At 42.9% G+C, this 19,580-nt stretch overlaps 2 protein-coding genes and 1 long non-coding RNA gene across 6 annotated transcripts in view; 1 reads left to right on the plus strand and 2 right to left on the minus strand.

Moving 5' to 3' along the window:
- Positions 1 to 35: 35 nt before the first annotated feature.
- On the minus strand, positions 36 to 4,161 carry LOC120019722. Of its 3 annotated transcripts, none has more exons than XR_005472358.1 (3): positions 3,952 to 4,161; positions 2,814 to 2,943; positions 36 to 2,283 (listed from the first exon to the last, which is right to left on the minus strand). It is a non-coding gene; the product is annotated as an uncharacterized LOC120019722 (long non-coding RNA). The 3 variants fall into 3 exon arrangements; XR_005472359.1 differs by lacking the exon at positions 3,952 to 4,161 and adding an exon at positions 3,157 to 3,282; XR_005472357.1 differs by lacking the exon at positions 3,952 to 4,161 and having other exon boundaries at positions 2,814 to 3,069.
- LOC120019717 (probable tubulin polyglutamylase TTLL2) lies at positions 2,249 to 7,560 on the plus strand. 2 transcript variants are annotated; one of them, XM_038963131.1, is made up of 3 exons: positions 2,249 to 2,457; positions 2,838 to 4,130; positions 4,645 to 7,560. In XM_038963131.1, the coding sequence occupies exons 2-3, from the start codon at positions 3,976 to 3,978 to the stop codon at positions 6,482 to 6,484; spliced, it is 1,995 nt and encodes a 664-aa protein (XP_038819059.1). In that variant the 5' UTR covers positions 2,249 to 2,457; positions 2,838 to 3,975; the 3' UTR covers positions 6,485 to 7,560. The 2 variants fall into 2 exon arrangements, with proteins under 2 accessions (XP_038819059.1, XP_038819060.1); XM_038963132.1 differs by lacking the exon at positions 2,249 to 2,457 and having other exon boundaries at positions 2,477 to 4,130.
- Positions 6,505 to 19,580, minus strand: part of si:ch211-140l13.3 (centromere protein J) — a 35,298-nt gene continuing 22,222 nt past the window's right edge. The window contains exons 6-21 of the mRNA XM_038963129.1: positions 19,086 to 19,233; positions 18,823 to 18,922; positions 17,385 to 18,675; positions 17,100 to 17,217; positions 16,710 to 16,845; positions 15,677 to 15,892; positions 15,325 to 15,459; positions 14,679 to 14,810; positions 13,896 to 13,956; positions 13,730 to 13,815; positions 13,515 to 13,619; positions 12,847 to 12,951; positions 12,526 to 12,666; positions 12,129 to 12,213; positions 7,687 to 7,807; positions 6,505 to 7,509 (exon numbers count right to left, since the gene is read on the minus strand). Coding sequence (XP_038819057.1) covers positions 7,320 to 7,509; positions 7,687 to 7,807; positions 12,129 to 12,213; positions 12,526 to 12,666; positions 12,847 to 12,951; positions 13,515 to 13,619; positions 13,730 to 13,815; positions 13,896 to 13,956; positions 14,679 to 14,810; positions 15,325 to 15,459; positions 15,677 to 15,892; positions 16,710 to 16,845; positions 17,100 to 17,217; positions 17,385 to 18,675; positions 18,823 to 18,922; positions 19,086 to 19,233 — 3,170 coding nt within the window. The 3' untranslated portion in view covers positions 6,505 to 7,319. The remainder of the gene's footprint in view (positions 7,510 to 7,686; positions 7,808 to 12,128; positions 12,214 to 12,525; positions 12,667 to 12,846; positions 12,952 to 13,514; positions 13,620 to 13,729; positions 13,816 to 13,895; positions 13,957 to 14,678; positions 14,811 to 15,324; positions 15,460 to 15,676; positions 15,893 to 16,709; positions 16,846 to 17,099; positions 17,218 to 17,384; positions 18,676 to 18,822; positions 18,923 to 19,085; positions 19,234 to 19,580) is intronic.

Below are 19,580 nucleotides of genomic sequence, written 5' to 3' on the forward strand. Positions count from 1 at the left end.
CTTTTTACAATAAAAATGACGTGAAACCCCATTCATAATATCAATGAAGTTTAATAAGGAACTTACTGTACTTAGGTAACTCATTAAATCCATTATTTATTACCGAGCAGATATTTAATGTTAGCACTGGGCTGTAAGTATTTGTCTGTTCCAGTCCAAAAGATCGATCTTCAAGTGTCTGGAAATGTGTCTGGATATAGAGGATTTCATAGATTCTTAGTGTTTCTGTCATTAACTGATCCTTCTTTTTGAGGAAAATGGGAAGAAATATGAACAATGTGTTGTTTCTTGTGGATTACTGCTGATGTTCACAGCAACTGGAAGTCTCTAGAGCATGCAGGTAAATATCCCATAACCAATTATATCATATGTCAGAGTCTTTGAAGGTGGTTAGTCAGTAGTACATCTGGAACTACTGAGACCAACAGGTTGTTTTTTTATTCATAGGATTGCATTTATAGTACATATATCCTGTTAGTAAATCCCAAATGATGTTATATTTTTCAGAATAGTTTGAACTCGGAGGGGATTGCCTATTCGTGCATTATCCTGTCCTCTGTTTCTCACACCAAGCCTTATACGACTTGGGCTGCAAATGGACTATTGTTGCAGCTATGTGATCTATACAGTTGGAAGCTTCTTTCCATAATGGTATGATGATCTTGCTCTCAGTGAGCCCAGACATACAGTATGTCAATTCAATCTAATAAAGACTAAATTTCTTTGTTTTGCAAAGAGCAGCTGTTTACTGAGCTGTTTTCTTTCAGGGCGAGCCTGATCCCAGTCTCAGTGATAATTTGTTTGGGAGGATTGCCACTGTGGTCTGCTGCCATCACATATCTCACCACTACAGGCAACCTGTAGGCAGAAGAAGACAAAACAAAAAGTCAGGATGTAGTCAATCACTACTTTGGGATATTTTCCCCTCTTGTACCAGTTGTCTTCTGTATGGGGAAATCTGATGTCATCCCTTATATTTGGCCAAGATACAAGCACAGATAACTAAACATTTTAACTACCTGTGCAGTGTTCATAAATGTTATGGCTTACCATAAAATAGCAGACAAATAATCAACTTCCCATAAAGAGATTGTTACGCACGCCTCTTGGAGGGGGGAACGCAACACCCTGCTACACTCAACTCCCCGTGGAGTGAAAGAGGTATGTGACTGTAGGTGCGGGTAAGGATGACAGACAGAATTTTACCATTAACAGGGAATTTATTCCTTCACAATTTATTCCTTCAGGGAAAAAGGCCCTGGACGGAACCAAAGCAAAGAAAGTTAAAGTTAAAGAGCCCCTTCTCCTACCTTACCTACCCACAACTTACCTAACTAGCACCAGCTGGCGCACTACCCAAAATACAGGGGGGGATGGTCCACCGAGGTCTTACCTAGTGTGCATAGACAGAGTACATACTATGGGTAAATGTATGCCCACATGCCTCTTGCCTAAGCACTCCCAAGGTGCCTTCCCCTTCCCCCTGGGAACAAATTAAACAGAATAATACAAATGTAAGTAGACAATTCCAATAATCAAAAACACTGCGTCCTATTGGCACACACATACCTCAGAAGCAGCGACTACAAAATACTTAACAAAACCTGTCTCTGAGCAACAACCAACACAGAACATACCAACAAGCTCTGTCTGCGCAACAAACAATACTGGGGCATACCCAGAAGCTCTTTTTCTGAGCAAAGGAACACAGGCTTTTATACAGCTGGAGAAGGAGTCTGTAATTGCAGACAGCTGTATCCCCTGACGAGAGGTCAGGGTCAGCTCCAATCTGCAATGGGGCTGACCAATCAGCTGCTTGGGAGAATCCAGGAAGCCATTTCCTGAAATACATACATATACACACAAACCCACAACAACACAGAAACCGGGGAAGTAACAGAGATTCAGCTTCATATCCTTTCTTATTGTGTCTCACAGAAATGTGACCTGTCTCTCTCTCCTTACAGTGAATGTAACTCAAGGTGAAGCTCAGCTCTGTGGAGTGTCCAGTACTGGAAGCTCTAGCGCAGTAATTATAAACTCCACCAGACCTGATGACAAGTCTGTGAACACTCTGTCAGGCTGCTGCCTATGTGAGCTGCCCTGTAAAAATGTAATCATAGGAGGACATACCTTATGTTTACCCCACTGTAACCGTATCAATCATATGTCAATCACTGAAACAATCCCCTCCTCTCGCGCTATACAAACATCACAGCAGAAATATCTACTGTATATTCTGCTGGTGTTAATCTTCTGGCAATGATTCCGGTGGCTGCATTCCTGGATAACATAAACAGCAAAAATAAACTGGACTCTAAGGGCAACAAAGCGCCCTTATGTACTGTATAACTTGACACATTCAAACAACTTCGAGATAAGAGACAAGTTCTTCTCCTCCTTTTGACCTCATACATTGATCTGTAGGTGGGTTTCCTTACTGCGGACTACACCGGTGTAAGTTACTACGCACATTTTTTCGAAACACATTCCTTAAAGCTGACAATAGTAATTAAAACATTTTAAAATCACTAAAACTAAGACATTTGTTTTGTTCAGGAAAAACCCTGTATCTGACCACATTATGTACCTTTTTTTAGAGTTATGCCACATGTGCTTTGGGGATACATTTTGTTGGCTATGTAATGATTTGCTTTGGTGCCACAACTTCCCTATTCTCTATACTTTTTGGGAAGCTGTCACAATACATTGGAAGAGAAGCATTATTTCATTTGGTAAGGGGGGACAATGTAAACACCAGACGATACATTTTAACATATCAACAATCACTTTGATGATCCACTTCTACTTACGGTATTAGTGTAACTCTCTTCCAGCTTCAGTGACACGCAGCCCTTAGCCTGGCTCTGTTGTTCTGGAGGCCTCACCCAGACCAGCTGCCTGTGTTATTTGTGTTTCCTGCTCTCTGGGGCAATGCAGATGCTGTATGGCAGACACAAATCAAGGGTGAGTTACCCTTTTCCTGTAGTCATGATTGCCTAACCTTTAATAATGTGTGACCAACTAGGTATTGAATCCAGGTCACCCACATGCCTCAAGACTGTTAGCCCTCTGAGCTAAAAAAAAAAAAAAAAAAAAAAAACTGTGCTGTGCATTTATTCTGGAAGCTAACAGTTTTCAGACAAGGTTACTGACCTGTCCATAGTTCACTGAGCCACCGATGTTATAACTTTTACCGGCTGTTCAGATGGAACAAAAAATGTAAGCTTTCTTTCCATTTTTCAGCATTCTATGGAGTTCTTTTTTATGACCAGAAGGAGGTAGCATTTGCTAACTATCGACTATGGGAGTCCGTGGGATTTGTAGTGTTTTATGCGCTCAGAAACTTCCTCTCTGGAAATCAAGCTATACATCCTGGCTGGAGTTCTACTTGTGGCAGTTGTACTCTATGGTGGGGTGGAATTCAAAAGAGAAAAAATTCTACAGAGGGGGAAATTAAGTCCAAACCTTAGAGGGATATAACATTGACCCGACCACAGAAACTACAAGACGTAGTAGAAGTCTACAAATCTTGACTGTATTAAATAGACAATGTGGAATACAGCTCTCATGTAAATAGATATGTATGCTGTGAAAATTATGAGAAATATACATACAATTTTTAGTATGTCAAGTATAGGTTATATGTATAGCGGTCCCTTATGTTGGTAGCGGGGTCAACATGGTTCTTTTTACATGGTTGAAATAGTGTATTACTGCCTATTAACTGATGTTACCCGCTACCAAAGTATTTCGGTATGAATGTGGGTAGCAAAAACAACAACTTGAACTTCATGTATTCAGTATTCACCAGTAAAAGTGGAAGTGGGAAAAACTTTTTTTCGGAAAAAATCGTTGACTATATCTTCAAATGTCGGCTAATTGACTTCAAATCGAATTGAAGTCACATCCATTGTTACTGTAGGCTACATTGAATCATGAAAAACTGACCTCCACCTGTCCTGCTCGAACCACATGACTAGGCTACACTCTTTCGCGCGGCAGTGGGTTCACCTAGCAACACGGATGACCGGCAGGCGTAGAGGTCTTAATAACACTCGCAGAACTGAAGAAAACTCGGGACCGGGCGAGAGGTGCCTGTGTTTAAAAAGAAGAGATCTCTCATCAAGGTAGGTAGAATGTAAATACGATATTGGACAATTCCAGTGAGATGTGTGACGGTAATCGAGGTTCATTAATCATATGTTGAATTCTAACGCCCATGTGTGAAGCCTGCTAGCCTGGTTGGTTGCCACTGCCAGTCTCTGTTTAGCTATTGGCGCATGGCACGGAGTAGGAGTGGAATGTTATAGAGACTGGTACCAAGCACGGAGTACAAGGAGTGTAATGTTACAGAGACTGGTACCCAGCACAGATTACAAAGAGTTGGATGTTACAGAGACTGGCCCCCAGACTAGAAGTTTACAGCCTAGGTTTGATTGCATAGGAACAAAATGATTTGAATTGCAATGATTGTTTTCAATTAAAATGTATTCACAAATATCTTACAAGCAAAGAGCAATTTCTAAGAAATAATAAGGGAGTGTAAGGGAGTGGTCTGATGGCAACAGTTTACCTTCCAAGTTAGGAATAAACTGACTCATTTTGTAACCTCATCAATATAATGGTACTGTTGTTTTTTAGTGAAGGATCAGACTGTTGCTTACCTGGTATGGCCGCAGGGGTGTGTGGCCCCACACCCCTGGTGTTCCGGCTACACGAGGGAGCCCCAGAGCTGGTGAGAGAGGTGCTGCTGGAAAGAGGCTGGGAGGAGTATGACGAGCAGGAGCAGGAGGAGGGAGACTGGAACCTCTACTGGCGCACCTCAGCCTTCCACAACTCAGACTATGAGAACATACTGCCATGGCAGAGACTCAACCATCACCCCAAGACTGTGGGCATCACCCGCAAGGATTGCCTGGCCAGAAACCTGAAGAGAATGAGAGGGACGTTCGGCTCGGGTCTTTACAACTTCAGCCCGACAACTTTCATCCTCCCCAATGATTACACCAGGTTTCTGGCAGAGTACACCAAGCATCGTTTGAAGAATGGAGGCAGGTCGTGGTATTGGATCTGCAAGCCAGTGGATCTATCAAGAGGCAGGGGCGTCTTTATCTTTGAGGACATCAGAGACTTGGTGTATGACTCCTCAGTGATCGTTCAGAGATACATCAGCAATCCTCTCCTCATCTCAGGGTACAAATTTGACCTTCGGATCTATGTTTGTGTGAAAAGTTTTCAGCCCCTCACCATCTACATGCATCAGGAGGGATTGGTACGCTTTGCGACTGAGAAATACAATTTGACATCTTTGGACAACCTTTATTCTCACCTGACCAACACGAGCATTAATAAGTTTGGCCCCTTCTACACAACAGACAAAGAGAGAGTGGGACAAGGATGTAAGTGGACTATGAGTAAATTCCGCTGCTTTCTTCATAGCCAAGGTATCAATGAACTGTTCCTCTGGCAAAAGATCAACAACATTGTCACACTAACTTTGCTCACCATAGCCCCATCCGTACCTTCCAGTCCCAACAGTGTTGAGCTCTTTGGGTTTGACATCCTAATTGATGCCAAATTTAAGCCATGGCTACTAGAGGTTAACTACAGCCCTGCTCTCACCATCGACTGCCAAGTAGACGTGACAGTCAAGAAAGTACTTCTCAATGATCTGGTTGATCTGATGAACTACAAGTCCATGGACAGCGTTAGACAGAGAGGATATCTCAAACAGAAGTACAAACGCCCCTGCTATCTAGGCAGCCAGTCTCTGCAGTCCCCAATGTTGCTCCCCAAGTCTAGGTGTGAGCACCACCCAGCAAACAAGAAAAGTCTCAGCATCCATTCTACGTTTTCTGACAGTATGAGATACTTTCCATCAGTTGAGATGAACCGGATCCGCTCTGCAAGGAATTCCATAAGCAACACCAAGGGCTCGGTTCTGAATCCAATACTCGTCCCACATTCAAAGACTGCAGCTGTAACTGGAAACAGAAAGACACATCCAGTGCTCTCACAGATGACAGAGGCCATCCAGTGGTCTGAGGTTACAGACGTAGAGTCAGAGTTTGATGACAGAAACCTGTCAACACTTGTTATCCCATGGCAGGCCTCAAGGCAACCAGTCGGGGGCTGCTGTAAGCTTCCTGCCATTCACATTCAAAAGTACAAGACTCCTAAATTCCCATGGGACCCTAAAAGCCAAGATAAGAGCACCCCACCACTCCGTGTGGGAGACTTCATACTGACGTTTCCTTTTAATGAGGTCACACTGAAGGCGTCGTGGGACAAGCTCAACGTTAAGACTGCAGTCCACGAGGTTCACAAGCTCATCAGCCAGCTAGCACCAGGTTGTAGCCACAAACAGAAGAGAGGGACGGAAGATGAGTTGGATAGATGCAAAGAGAAAAAGGATTTTGGGTCTTTGTTTTGGGGACCTACGAACCCTCCTCTACTTAGTGAGTGCCACTTGTCAAACTAACTGAGCAACTGAACATTTTTGGAATCAACCTTTTGTAATAATTTATTATTAGCATAGCCTAAACATTCATGTGTAAAAACATGAAAGTATACAGTATAAACACACATTATATGGAAAAGCAACCTTGTAATTTGTCCACAATTTCAAAATAACCTATTTTGTATCTATACTGAACAAAAATACAAACGCAACATGCAACATGCAACAATTTCAAAGATTTTACTGAGTTACATACATATAAGGAAATCAGTCAGTTTCAATTAATTCATTAGGCCCTAATCTATGGATTTCACATGCCTGGGCAGGGGTCCCACCCACTGAAGAGCCAGTCGCCAATCAGAATGAGTTTTTCCCCACAAAAGGGCTTTATTACAGACAGAAATACTCCTCAGCAGGAAACCGGACCCAGGTCAGTAAGTTATTAGCCCTAACCTACATGTCAGTCTTGTTGTTTGAGAGGCAAGGGATATGTGGGGACCTCATGAATAATCTGTCATTCTGTGCAACATAAGAATCCTGCTGACACAAATGAAGAGGTCAAGAAGGTTATGACATTGCCATGCAAAAATAAGAAATATATTCCTTCAAGAGAGCAGTATGGACATTCAAAGATCTCTACAAAATAGTTTCAACACAAATGTATTGTATTGATTAGTAGTACTTATTTAGTGTACAATGATTTATGAATAATAAACATACACAATTTAAAAATGTCTGTTTACACACAAGCACTTAGAAAATGATCAAATATGCCACAGGAAAATAGCTACAGTCAAACACAATGGAGCATTGCTAATTTGGTATAAAGGCTTGAAAAACATAAAACATATGTTCTTCATTTCTTGTCTATTATGACAATGCCATCCTTGTCCTTAATGCGTACTCTGCCCGAGGGGAACTTGGTCTCTTGCCTTCCATTAGAATACACCGTCTTCAATGTTCCATCAGGGTATTCCCTCCGCTTGTACTGGGACGTATGGATCTCTCTTTGGCCATTGTTGAACTCCACTGTTTTCTCCCCACTTCTACAGTTTCAGAACACACACACACACACACACACACACACACACACACACACACACACACACACACACACACACACACACACACACACACACACACACACAAAATATAAAAATGCAGCAGTTGTTAAGACTTTTACCCTTCATAAAATAGAGCCAAGTACTGTATGTGTATCTTACTCTGAGAGCTTGACCACTGTTCCATCTGGGAAGATGCTCTCCTCTCTGCCATCAGGATAGAGGTACTTTATCGTCTGATCTGGGAAAACGATCTCCCTCTTTCCATCAGGGTGGTGTTTCTCTACAGACAACATGAATACATTTTTTGTTATCTGTGTCTATGCCTGGTCACCCTGAAAATATACACTACATGGCCAAATGTATGTGGACACCTGCTTGTTGAACATCTCATTCCAAAATCATGGGCATTAATATGGAGCCCCCTTTGCTGCTATAACAGCCTCCACTCTTCTGGGAAGGCTTTCCACTAGATGTTGGAACATTGTTGCAGGGACTTGCTTCCATTCAGCCACAAGAGCATTAGTGATGTCGGGCACTGATGTTGGGCTATTAGGCCTGGCAGGCAGTCAGTGTTCCAATTAATCCTAAAGGTGTTCGATGGGGTTGAGGTCAGGGCTCTGTGCAGGCCAGTCATGTTCTTCCACATCGATTTCGACAAACCATTTCTGTATGGACCTCGCTTTGTGCACGGGGGCATTGTCATGCTGAAACCGGAAAGGGCCTAACCCCAAACTGTTGCCGCAAAGTTGGAAGCACAGAATTGTCTAGAAAAGTGTTTCCCAAACTTTTTATAGTCCCATACCCCTTCAAACATTCAACCTCCAGCTGCGTACCCCCTCTAGCAGCAGGGTCAGCGCACTCTCAAATGTTGTTTTTTTGCTATCATTGTAAGCCTGCCACACACACACTATACGATACATTTATTAAACATAAGAATGAGTGTGAGTTTTTGTCACAACTCGGCTCGTGGGAAGAGACAAAGAGCTCTTATTTGGTCCTGCCGTACACACCTACACGTACGCTACGGTCACAAGACGCAGGCCTCCTAATTGTCCCTAGAATTTCTAAGCAAACAGCTGGAGGCAGGGCTTTCTCCTATAGAGCTCCATTTTTATGGAATGATCTGCCTACCCATGTGAGAGACACAGACTCGGTCTCAACCTTTAAGTCTTTACTGAAGACTCATCTTTTCAGTAGGTCATATGATTGAGTGTAGTCTGGCCCAGGAGTGTGAAGGTGAACGGAAAGGCTCTGGAGCAACGAACCGCCCTTGCTGTCTCTGCCTGGCCGGTTCCCCTTTCTCCACTGGGATTCTCTGCCTCTAACCCTATTACAGGGGCTGAGTCACTGGCTTACTGGTGCTCTTCCATGCCGTCCCTAGGAGGGGTGCGTCACTTGAGTGGGTTGAGTCACTGAAGTGATCTTCCTGTCTGGATTGGCGCCCCCCCTTGGGTTGTGCCGTGGCGGAGATCTTTGTGGGCTATACTCGGCCTTGTCTCAGGATGGTAAGTTGGTGGTTGAAGATATCCCTCTAGTGGTGTGGGGGCTGTGCTTTGGCAAAGTGGGTGGGGTTATATCCTGCCTGTTTGGCCCTGTCTAGGGGTATCATCGGATGGGGCCACAGTGTCTCCTGACCCCTCCTGTCTCAGCCTCCAGTATTTATGCTGCAGTAGTTTATGTGTCGGGGGGCTAGGGTCATTCTGTTATATCTGGAGGACTTCTCCTGTCTTATCCGGTGTCCTGTGTGAATTTAAGTATGCTCTCTCTAATTCTCTCTTTCTTTCTCTCTCTCGGAAGACCTGAGCCCTAGTACCATGCCTCAGGACTACCCGGCATGATGACTCCTTGCTGTCCCCAGTCCACCTGGCCGTGCTGCTGCTCCAGTTTCAACTGTTCTGCCTGTGGCTATGGAACCCTGACCTGTTCACCGGACGTGCTACCTGTCCCAGACCTGCTGTTTTCAAATCTCTAGAGACAGCAGGAGCGGTAGAGATACTCTCAATGATCGGCTATGAAAAGCCAACTGACATTTACTCCTGAGGTGCTGACTTGTTGCACCCTTGACAACTACTGTGATTATTATTATTTGACCATGCTGGTCATTTATGAACATTTGAACATCTTGGCCATGTTCTGTTATAATCTCCACCCGGCACAGCCAGAAGAGGACTGGCCACCCCTCATAGCCTGGTTTCTCTCTAGGTTTCTTCCTAGGTTTTGGCCTTTCTAGGGAGTTTTTCCTAGCCACTGTGCTTCTACACCTGCATTGCTTGCTGTTTGGGGTTTTAGGCTGGGTTTCTGTACAGCACTTTGAGATATCAGCTGATGTAAGAAGGGCTATATAAATACATTTGATTTGATTTGATATAGGACCAGGGCACAAATATTAATATAATAGTAATCAATAATATTGCTCTTTATTTAACCATCTTACATATAAAACCTTATTTGTTCATCGAAAATTGTGAATAACTCACCACAGGTTAATAAGAAGGGTGTGCTTACACATAACTCTGCAATGTTGGGATGTATTGGAGAGAGTCTCAATCTTAAATAATTTTCCACACACAGTCTGTGCCTGTATTTAGTTTTCATGCTAGCAAGGGCCGAGAGTCCACTCTCACATAGGTACGTGGTTGCAAAGGACATCAGTGTCTTAACAGCGCGATTTGCCAAGGCAGGATACTTTGAGCTCAGCCCAATCCAGAAATCTGGCAGTGGCTTTTGATTAAATAACATTTTCACAGAACTGCTTGTTGCAATTTCGATGAGGCTCTCTTGTTCAGATATCGGTAAGTGGACTGGAGGCAGGGCATGAAAGGAATAACGAATCCAGTTGTTTGTGTCATCCGTTTCAGGAAAGTACCTTCGCTATATCACATTTGACATTGTCCGTAAGCTTGGGTTCATTTGCACACAAAAAAATCATACAATGATGGAAAGACCTGTGTGTTGTCCTTGTTAATGCAGACAGAGAAGAGCTCCAACTTCTTAATCATAGCCTCAATTTTGTCACGCACATTGAATATAGTTGCGAAGAGTCCCTGTAATCCTAAATTCAGATCATTCAGGCGAGAAAAAACATCACCCCGATAGGCCAGTCGTGTGAGAAACTCGTCATCATGCAAGCGGTCAGACAAGTGAACATTTTGGTCAGTAAAGAAAACTTTAAGCGCGTCTCTCAATAAAAAAAACGTATTAATACTTTGCCCCTTGATAACCAGCGTACTTTCTGTATGTTGTGAAAGCGTTACATGGTCGCTGCCCATCATTGCATAGTGCAGAAAATACACGAGAGTTCAGGGGCCTTGCTTTAACAAAGTTAACCATTTTCACTGTAGTGTCCAAAACGTCTTTCAAGCTGTCAGGCATTCCCTTTGCAGCAAGAGCCTCTCGGTGGAAGCTGCAGTGTACCCAAGTGGCGTCGGGAGCAACTGCTTGCACGTGCGTTACCACTCCACTATGTCTCCCTGTCATGGCTTTTGCGCCATCAGTACAGATACCAACATGAGCAGCAGCTACGTTTGGCTACATATGGACCGTTAGTGAAATTTCCGCGAGAGAGTAACGGTTAATGTGATTGGATGTTAATTATTTGACTAGGCTACCTGTATTTGACAATGTGTTGTTATTTCGCTGAACACTAGATGGTTTATTTTTTATTTTTGGCAGTGAAACGAGACTACTCAGGCGAGAAAAAACCTCACCCAAATGTATAGCCCCGTTGGAAAATATAAATGGACTGTTTGAAAATGTGAAGAAGAAAAAAAGTAAAAAAATGATAAAAACATTAAAATAAATAATATGTGAATCACATTTTTATTTGGCGTAGCTCCGACAGCATTGCGCGTACCCCTGGTTTGGGAATACCTGGTCTAGATTGTCATTGTATGGTGTAACTAAGGGGCCTAGCCCGAACCATGAAATACAGCCCCACCATTATTCCTCCTCCACCAAACTTTACAGTTGGCACTATGCATTCTGGCTGGTAATGTTCTCCTGGCATCCGCCAAACCCAGATTTGTCCGTCGGACTGCCAGATGGTGAAGCGTGATTCATCACTCCAGAGAAAGTGTTTCCAATGCTCCAGAGTCCAATTGCGGCGAGCTTTACACCATTCCAGCCGACACTTGGCATTGCGCATGGTTATCTTAGGCTTGTGTGCGGCTGCTTGGCCATGGAAACCCATTTCACGAAGCTCCCGATGAACAGTTCTTGTGCTGATGTTGCTCTCTGAGGCAGTCGATTTTTGCGCGCTACGTGCTTCAGCATTCGGCGGTCCTGTTCTGTGAGCTTGTGTGACCTACAGCTTCACCGCTGAGCCAATTGGGCTGCTCTAGCAGGGCAGAAATTTGACGAACTGACTTGTTGGAAAGGTGGCATCCTATGATGGTGCCACGTTGAAAATCGCTGAGGTCTTCAGTAGGGGCCATTCTACTGTCAATGTTTGTCTATGGAGATTGCATGGTTGTGTGCTTGATTTTATACACCTGTCAGCAACGGGTGTGGCTGAAATAGCCGAATCCACTCATTTGAAGCGTTGTCCACATACCTTTGGCCATTTAGTGTATATCAGATTAGAGCTTTGTTAAAAATATTACCCATCTGCTTGTTTGGAAATTGCAGGACCTCCAAACCAGTTGGGTATGTGGTGTGAGTTGTCTGTGCATCAGCATAGTAGTACACCTATCAAAGAGAAACAATGGAGTTATAAAAAATCCCCCCCCCCCCAGTGCCTTTGTTATTGTTTTTATTTTGTTAATGAAATGAAGAAGAGGAGCGTCCGGCAACGAAGTAAAAAACTGCATGACATATTCTGCTGTTCTTTTACGTGTGCAATGATGTCCGAGGGGATTTTTTGTTGTTGTTTGCAGTAATTTCTTTGTTGTTGTAATATCCCAAATGGACATGGCAGTTTCACTAATTAAGGATTCCAGCTTTAAGGCATTAGTTTCAGTTTAAATACTGGCATAGTCCCCAGTACGACACATTACTCACCACTTTCCCATCTGCCAGTATGTGTTTGACATCTCCATTGAAGAATGTGACAGTTACTGACTTCTGGTCAGCAGTGATCTCTTTTCTAGTTCCATTGCGGAATGTAAATACACGCCAGCCATTGGAGAAAAGTTGTTCTATCTGTGTATCAGAGCAATATCATGGCAAGTTGGTGCATTATTATTGTTTCACTATGAGTGGTAACTCTGTTAGTGGGATACTTTGGAATTGCTGAAATTAAACTTCAATGAAAGGGCAGAAAATGATATACTTCATACAGTACTTGTTCAAAGAAATAACAACATAGGGGAATTTTCCTACCTTACCATCTGGATAGTGTATTTCTTCACACACGTCATTGTTTATGCCATTGTGTGTTGTGTGGGTGGAGTTACCACTCATCGCTCCTGGATTCAAACGTGGTTCCTGTAATAACAAATTAGGGATTGTTAAAGCTGTCCAAGATGGCCCAAGACCTTGGCAAGGAACTATAGTATCTCAGAAACACAGCCATCCAAAAAGGTAGCCTAGCAGTTAAGAGTTTTGGGACAGTAACCGAAAGGTCGCTGGTTCGAATCCCCGAGCCGGCTACAATAGGTGAAAAATCTTACGATTTTCATATTTTTTATTTCACCTTTATTTAACCAGGTAGGCCATTTGAGAACATGTTCTCATTTACAACTGCGACCTGGCCAAGATAAAGCAAAGCAGTGCGACAAAAACTACAACACAGAGTTACACATGGGGTACAGTCAATAACACAGCAGAAAAATCAATGTACTGTACAGTGTGTGCAAATGTAGTAAGAGTGCCCTTGAGCAAGGCGCTTAACCCAAATTGCTCCTGTAAGTCGCTCTGGATAAAAGCGTCTGCTAAATTACTAAAATGTTTGAAGTGAGCAAAATAACAATCTACCTATGTAGAACTGGTTATTTCAGTAACTTTAGTAGATTACTATACACATCAGAACCTCTGCTAGGCTTCATTACCCTGTGTTCTGACTCTGAGCTGGAGTATTTGCTGACTGATGGTGTGGCGCTCCTGCTCTGTCGACCTTTCGCATCCGTCTCCTTTTCCACTGACCAACCCAAACCCTGAGGACAGCGAGAATTAGTGGGCTATTTCATAGTGGTTGTTTGTTACATGTAGCAGTGTGTTACAATCGACTGATGCTGTCTAAGCACCATGTTACAGACATATGTACCTGATCTCTGTTGCTCTTACGCTGCTTTAAGAGACAGTCATTTGTGCGATGGGTGTCCTCAAAACTGACTGAATTTGATGAAAGGCCTGTTGTGAATGAAATTAACATCATTGCCAAATCAATTGATTGAATGTATAGTAAGCACAGAACAGACTAGAGTACTTACTTAAGGAGGCAGGTCCCCAATCCCTTGTGCTTTGAGCATTGGTGGGATAGTTGTGATAAGGCTAAAAAAAGAATCAAGTCACATGATAATTATAAACACTAGCCCCCTCTTTCATGCTTCTTATGAGGAAGAGAACATCCGTTGGTCTAAATTGTTAATAAGGGACATTAGACATTGTCGTTTGCAATATACAATATGTTTAGCTGGCCTTGATGCCCTATGAAAGTGTCACATGCAGTTTTAAAGACAACCTTTTGTCCAGTTTGGATGAAATTGCATTTTAACTGTGCTTGTTCCATCTATTATTGAACCTGCAAAAGTGTTCATACATTATGAAGAAGGAAAAACTATTGAAAAGTAAAATCAGGTTTTAACACTTAAGTTTCTTAGAATTGCCAATGAGTATATTCATTACACAGTATAAATAATTAATAATGGGCAGAGTCACTAATCTGACACGGCCCATTGTAAATCGCTATAAATTATTAGTGGGGTGCTTAAAGACCACTTCAGAACACATTTTATACTTGATACTTATTACATTTAGCCTAACAAGTTGACTGCAGTCAGACAGAGACGTCTATCTCTGACAAAACTTGAGATAAAATACAACATATACCTCTAAAATGGTAAATGAGCTGAGAATACAATGTCAGGTTGATCTGAATCACATGGAATATATAGTACTGTACAAAAATCAATTGCCTTCAGGTTTCTATGTTTGTTTTAAACAGAATGCATTACTTGATTGTTTGCCAGACTGATTGTAAGATTCATACTGACTGTGTCCATTTTACTGTATGCTGCACTCTTCTGGACAGGTGGTTTGTTGAATGAAGGAGTAGCACTTCTGCTGTGGACGACTGAAGGAGCTGGTTCAGAAACCATATGTGACAATTTTCTTTGTTCAGGAATCTGAGGAACAAATATCCATATTATAGACATATTATAACATCCAATATTCTGGATGATGCCTCTCTATCTACTGTATTAGTGTAGTTACTTCAGGGAATGTTGTGAACTGTTCTTTCATAATTGAAAAGGTTAGGACTAGTGTTACAAAATTCCATGAACTTTCAATAAATTCCTTGGTTTTCCCTGAAATCCCGGTTGGATGATTCCGGATTTCTGGAAAACTAGGACATTTATTGAAAGTTCCCAGAATGTTGCAACCCTAGTTAGGACTGAGTGAGGTAGAAAGGGCTGATCTTAGATCAGTTGAGCAGGAAGTAAACCAGCTCTGTTTGATCAATGGAAAATTATGAGCACAGAGGGGAGCTGTCGGTTGGTTTCTGTAAACTTTTCAAATGATTTCTGCTCAAATATACAGTTAAATCTCTTAGAAATACAGCCCAAAAGCTATTTCCTGTTAGGATAAAACTGCGAGCCTTGGCTTTCATATGGTCTGTAGCGATACTGTATACAGTACCTGCACCTTGGACTTTGCAGCTGGAAAACTGCCAACTGTTGACCTTCTGGCTGGGTTTCCACTGTGACTGGAACAACTTGAAGATCTCCTCTCCCTTATCCTCTGACTAGTAGCTCTATGAATATCCTCAGACACCTGGGCATATGGATTATATACTGATAGACAATGAGCGCTACTGACACCTTGATACCACTGATGACTGATAATTTTTGGACACAGAACACTGATGAGGTCAGAAAGTATTGACGTCATTAGTAGATAAGAGAAGTGTTACAAGTTATTGTATTAACTGACTTAAAGTATGGAATGGGTTAGTAATGGGTTATTACTCAGGTACAGTATGTCTTCTTACAGCGCTCTCTGCCCCTATGTGAGATGCAGTGACTCTGTCAGGACTCCTCCCTGCCTCTTGGTGGCCGTGTTCAGGAGCACTGAGCTTGTCACGCAGCTCCACATTCTCTCTGGTCAGGGCTTCCACCTGGTTCTGCAGCAGATGATGAGCCTGGGACCAGTGGGACTCCCTCTTAGAGAACTGCTCCTGAAGAGCTAGAATCTGCTGCCTGAGATCCTGAGTTCACACGCATGCACACACACACACACACGCACAGACATGAAGACACCCACGCACAAACACACACACACACCCTGGATGAAAGTGAGACAAACCAACCAATATGGTGGACATTTGACTCATGTTCACAGTTTGGATGTTGGGTGTTCGTTGGGTGTTGGGTGTTTGTTTATAAAGCTGTATGTTATAAACTGTTACAGATGTGGGATCTTAATTTGACCAGTATTGTTGTAGCAAAAATAATCCTGCATGTTTTTTGTACGTTTAGTCCATAATGTTGCTTGATGGGTAGTTAGGCTATTAGCTGGACAAAAGTAGGCTACATGAAAGTGCAATACTGTTAATATAACCGTGCGTTAGAGCGGGTTTTCAGTGAATTTATGGAAATCACAAAGCTCATCTGCATTTCTTGCGGCGCAGGAAAATTTGCAGCAACAAAAGAGTGATTAAATGAAGATCCTTCATCGGTATCATCAGGTCAGGACAAGCAAAGGGGATGCGTTTGATTCAGTCATAAAAAGGTAACACTGTCTTATTCACACCGTATGAGACAGGAAATGCATCGCTCTGTACCATGTTAATGTTGGTCAGTAGGAAACTGATAGGCGCTGAGACAGAATGCACCTGACTCCTATGACGCTCCGCGACTTATGTGCACCTCACGGACATTCATTACTCACTCACATATTACGTTATATCGATACCAGCTGGGTGACATATAGTAGGTTGTTTTAGGCCTCAAGGCTTTATGAGATTCTGATGGACAAATTTGTTTTACTAAGGTCTATTAAGATCAGTCACATAATGACTTTACCTGACCATCACCAACGTCTAGTTTAGGAGAAAACGGTTGATTCTTCAACACCTGGCCTTCTGTATGGGCGAATGGGGATCCATAACTGCTGTGGTGGCCATCTCTGTCACAGCACTCTATTTGGTCCATTCTCTTTCTGTGTAAAACCCACATTTCAGTGGAAATGAAAGAAAAAAATAAATTTCTGATGAAGAACATGATAGGTTTCTGATATTGCAATTCCAGAAGTGCTCAAATTCTTTATAATCTCGTGGATCATATATCATCAGTGGTTTTTACATAATTTGTGTTTCATTTCTCCAGCACGTCATCACAATCAGATACGGCACAGACACATTTTCCGGGGCATCACATTATGAAAACTAACCAAACTGTCCCTGTACATTTTACCTGAGGAGTTCCATTGCTCTCTCTTGTTCCGTTTTCATCTTGTCCAACAAATCATGATTCTCTTCTGCTTTTATTCCAAATAGATTACTGCTGTGTGGCTTTGACACGGTCTGATTTGCTTGAAGGAGGTTAAAGTGACTGTTAGTAGAGAGAAGACCTCTTCAAAGAAAAACATATCATGTAGCATGTAAACTGGTATACATTATTACATGATTCATGTCTGTGTTCTTCATTATAGCAGTTCAATTACATAGTTAGTCGAGCCAAAATAAACAGTACACTCACCCCGCTTGGACCCCTGGTGATGTCTGCTCTTCACGGTCTCTTTAGTTCTAGCTGTTACTTTAGGGACTATGCTGGGTTTGAGCTCTGCAGAGGAGGGACGTTTTGACTTTATGTCTGTTCCCCTGCTGCTGCTGCTCCCCAGTGGCAGGGCTCTCTCTGTGCTTGTTTTCCTTGCAGACTGTGGGTACAATGGACGTGGTTCTGTCTTGTGCCAGTTTATGTCCCGGAGCTCTGTGTCACTGTCACTGCTGGAGCAGGAGCTAGATGGGTGGTGGTGGTGGTGGCGAGTGGGTCCGTGGGTGAGAAAAGGTCTGGAGGGCAGGCTATCCCCAGCCTCGCTGGGGGCATCGCTGGCGTAGTCACCATCGGACAGGTCCAGGTTCTGGTCCTTGTGTCCGAGCCGTGGGGGAGACGGGAGGGTGGGCTGCTGGTGGCACTGAGAGTTAGGGTTGTCCTCGTCCTCGTCACTGTTAGAACTACTCAGAGATAGGAGAGACATCACTGCTGTAGACCCGCTTTGAGATTTTGAAATATTGGTGAAATTGGAGTGTGTGACATTTTCCCCATCCGCAGTCCCTGATGAGACCGGCCCATTGTCAGTGACTCTAACTATGTGGTCGTTGACTGTCTTGAAGCCAACATTTACTGCCTGAGGTTTGACCTTAGGTTGGCCCATGTTGTTTGGCTGTGTAGTACTATCAAAAGGCTGCAATGCCAAATGTGGCTCCTTCACCTCAAGTTGTTTATGGACAAGGTCCCTCATAGCAGCATACACATGATTCTGTGACACCACCTCATCACTTAGCTCCACGGAGGTCAAACACGGCGATCTCACAAGCCGTTTACGGGATGTTGTAATGCCCAACAGATCTCTCCTCTCTCTAGTATCAACACTAGATGCAGTGTTTTCAGTGGCCTTGCTTTGAGTATTTTCTGTGGGCTTTGGTGTCCTCTTATGTCTGGCCGTTTGATTAACTCTGTTGTCTCTCTCTCGTGTGGCAGGTCCTGTTGTCTTTTCCCAGGACTCAGTCAGAGCAGGGCAGCTCCTCTGGGAGATCAGTAAAGGCTTGACCCTGTGTCCGGTCCTGTCACTGAGCTGCAGGGAGGGGGCTGATGAGCGTCTCTGCTGGCTGCCACAACTCACCTTCCTGGGCTGCTGGCTGAGGGAGAGGGAGGCCCTTCGCCAGGTCTTCTGCTGCACACTGTCCTTACCCCTCTCTATCCGGGACACGCCCTTCCCTTTCTTCAGGAAGTATCTCCCCTCTGCGACTCTCCTGGCCTCCCTGCTGTCCTGAAAAGGGACCAGCTGCTTAGATACAGTAGATAACTTATTTTAGATGACATGAGTACAAAGTGTAATGAATAGATTACGTATAATGGTCAGGGCATGAACTACTCTGAAAGTAGGCCATATGCAAATCCTCTATGCTCTCCATACCTGCTTGTTGTTTTGCTGTGCATATTCATCAACTTTCAGCTGTTCCTCCACAAATTCCTGAAAGGTTTTCTCTCTCTCTTTGACAGCAGGCCTAATGGGTCTTCAATAGAAAAATGGTATGGAATATCAAATGACCACAACTCACTTGTGGATTCTTCACTATCATTAGCTGACAGTAAAATATGTGTACGTGACCAATAAAATTTGATTTTTGATTTGATTTGAAAGGTGATACATGTTGAATAGAAATATCATTTCAGTACCTGTCCTCTGGGTTTCTGGGTGGCTGTCTACGTGTCCCAAATGGGCTGACAGTACAGACTTCTTTGTCTTCCCCCTGCTCTGCAGCTTCCTCTTTGATAGGAGAGAGGTTCCTCTGCTCTCTTCCATCTTTATTTGGAAGAATGCTCTCTATAATTCACATGATAAGGTGAATCACATATCAACACAATTTAAATTCTGTATTAATAAAAAAGAAAAGATGGACAAAGTTCAGTACTGACTTCTGGGTAAACTTGTTATGTAAATGAGGATTCATGTACTCAACAGAATACAGTGTAAAATGAAGAGAAACAGAACCAAGCAACAATTCTAATTGCCTTCGTACTTTAAAGGGTTGTGATAATTATACTGGAGTTCTGTAACTAGTTCCTGTTAACCAGCTCTGGATCCAGTTTTGACAAAACACTCCTGGATATTTAAATAAGTTAATAATTTACTCCTGTTTTTCTATAATCATGACGATCTATCAAAAAGCA

The sequence above is a fragment of the Salvelinus namaycush genome, chromosome 24 (assembly GCF_016432855.1).
Source record: "Salvelinus namaycush isolate Seneca chromosome 24, SaNama_1.0, whole genome shotgun sequence".
NCBI lineage: Eukaryota > Metazoa > Chordata > Actinopteri > Salmoniformes > Salmonidae > Salvelinus > Salvelinus namaycush.